This window comes from Sinocyclocheilus rhinocerous, unplaced genomic scaffold (genome assembly GCF_001515625.1).
Source record: "Sinocyclocheilus rhinocerous isolate Xijiao unplaced genomic scaffold, SAMN03320098_v1.1 C36605138, whole genome shotgun sequence".
Classification (NCBI taxonomy): domain Eukaryota; kingdom Metazoa; phylum Chordata; class Actinopteri; order Cypriniformes; family Cyprinidae; genus Sinocyclocheilus; species Sinocyclocheilus rhinocerous.
In genome coordinates this window covers 1-1369 of record NW_015783826.1, presented here as the reverse complement: position 1 = coordinate 1369, position 1369 = coordinate 1, and the positions used below count along the sequence as shown (strand labels likewise).

Sequence of the window (1369 nt, the reverse complement as noted above, 5' to 3'; positions counted from 1 at the left end):
GGTGAGTAATTTATGGGCTAATTTTTGGGTGAACTAACCCTTTAACCTATTCTTCTTATCGGCAAGACACATCGGCATAATTTTTCATATCAGGCCGATGCCGGTATGTACATTTTAAAGCCATTATCGGCAGATTCCGATATCGGTCCGATAATATCATGCATCCCTAAACAAAGATGCAATTCACAACTTATGCAGAGAAATAATGCTGGCTGAGTGGAAGTGAAGCTTTATTTTCAAGCATTTATACTTTTGCTCCAAGTAATATTTGCAATGTAGTATTAGGCTTGTGTTGTAATATTTACTGTAAACAATTCTGATTCATTTTTTCCCTACATAATTACATACTGAAATATATTTTGTGTTGGGAAATTTACCTGTTAGGCAGTATGTTTCTATATTTATATATCTCATATCCTGTGGAGAGAAAAAAAAAATTCAATAAACATTAAATGCGTCCGCCTATACGATTTACATACCTATATCCTAAAAACTAAATCTTTGCAACTGTAAAAACCTGGAAATGTTTGCAACATTTTACGTTGAAGTATTGGCTGTCAGTCGATGATGCCCTCTGGTGGTTGAAAAAAGCAGCATTGTTATTGGATACTCCTGTAGTTAAAAATTCTGTGAGCAATCTAGTCAGATTGTGATGCGTCAGTTATCGTACAGTCAGTGTGATTTAATGGTGGCAACATTGATCAGAACTGATGTGCCTTATCTTGGACAAACATGTTAAAACTTTAATCTTTTCCCCACAGACATGGTTTGATAACATGGGCCGAGCAGGCGAGTATAAGATCAAACCCTTTGATGGCGATGACTACACCTGCATCACGTTCCAGCCGGATCTGGCAAAGTTTAAGATGCAGGCATTAGATAAAGACACTGTCGCACTGCTGACTCGACGAGCATATGACATCGCTGGGTCCTCTAAGGGTGTCCGTGTCTTTCTCAACGGCAAGAAGCTGCCTGTGAGTATATAACTGGTTTTTGCTCTTGACCCCATAACATTTTTCTGTTTGTTTGCATCACTGTATCTTCCAACTAAGTTTAATTTCCTTTATCTTTTCAGGTTAATGGTTTCCGTAGCTATGTGGACCTGTATCTAAAGGATAAGGTGGATGAGACCGGTTCTCCCCTGACAATAGTCCATGAGATTGTGAATGAGCGCTGGGAGGTGTGTCTTACCCTTAGTGATAAAGGGTTCCAGCAAGTCAGCTTTGTTAACAGCATTGCCACGACTAAGGTAAACATCTTCAGCTTTGCAATTTGGCATTATGTTCAGTTTTCAAAAGGCCTGTTTACAATGTAGGGTGTCCGCGGGTCCTTAAAGGGATAGTTCACCCAAAAATGAAAATTTGATGTT

At 38.9% G+C, this 1369-nt stretch overlaps 1 protein-coding gene across 1 annotated transcript; it reads left to right on the top strand.

Annotated features, from left to right (window-relative positions):
- Positions 1-710: 710 nt before the first annotated feature.
- On the top strand, positions 711-1298 carry LOC107736279 (DNA topoisomerase 2-alpha-like; the record flags this gene model as incomplete). Its single annotated transcript, XM_016547734.1, has 2 exons — positions 711-974; positions 1076-1298. Coding segments are annotated over exons 1-2 (487 nt in total), but the record flags the coding sequence as incomplete, so codon positions are not given.
- Positions 1299-1369: the final 71 nt, after the last annotated feature.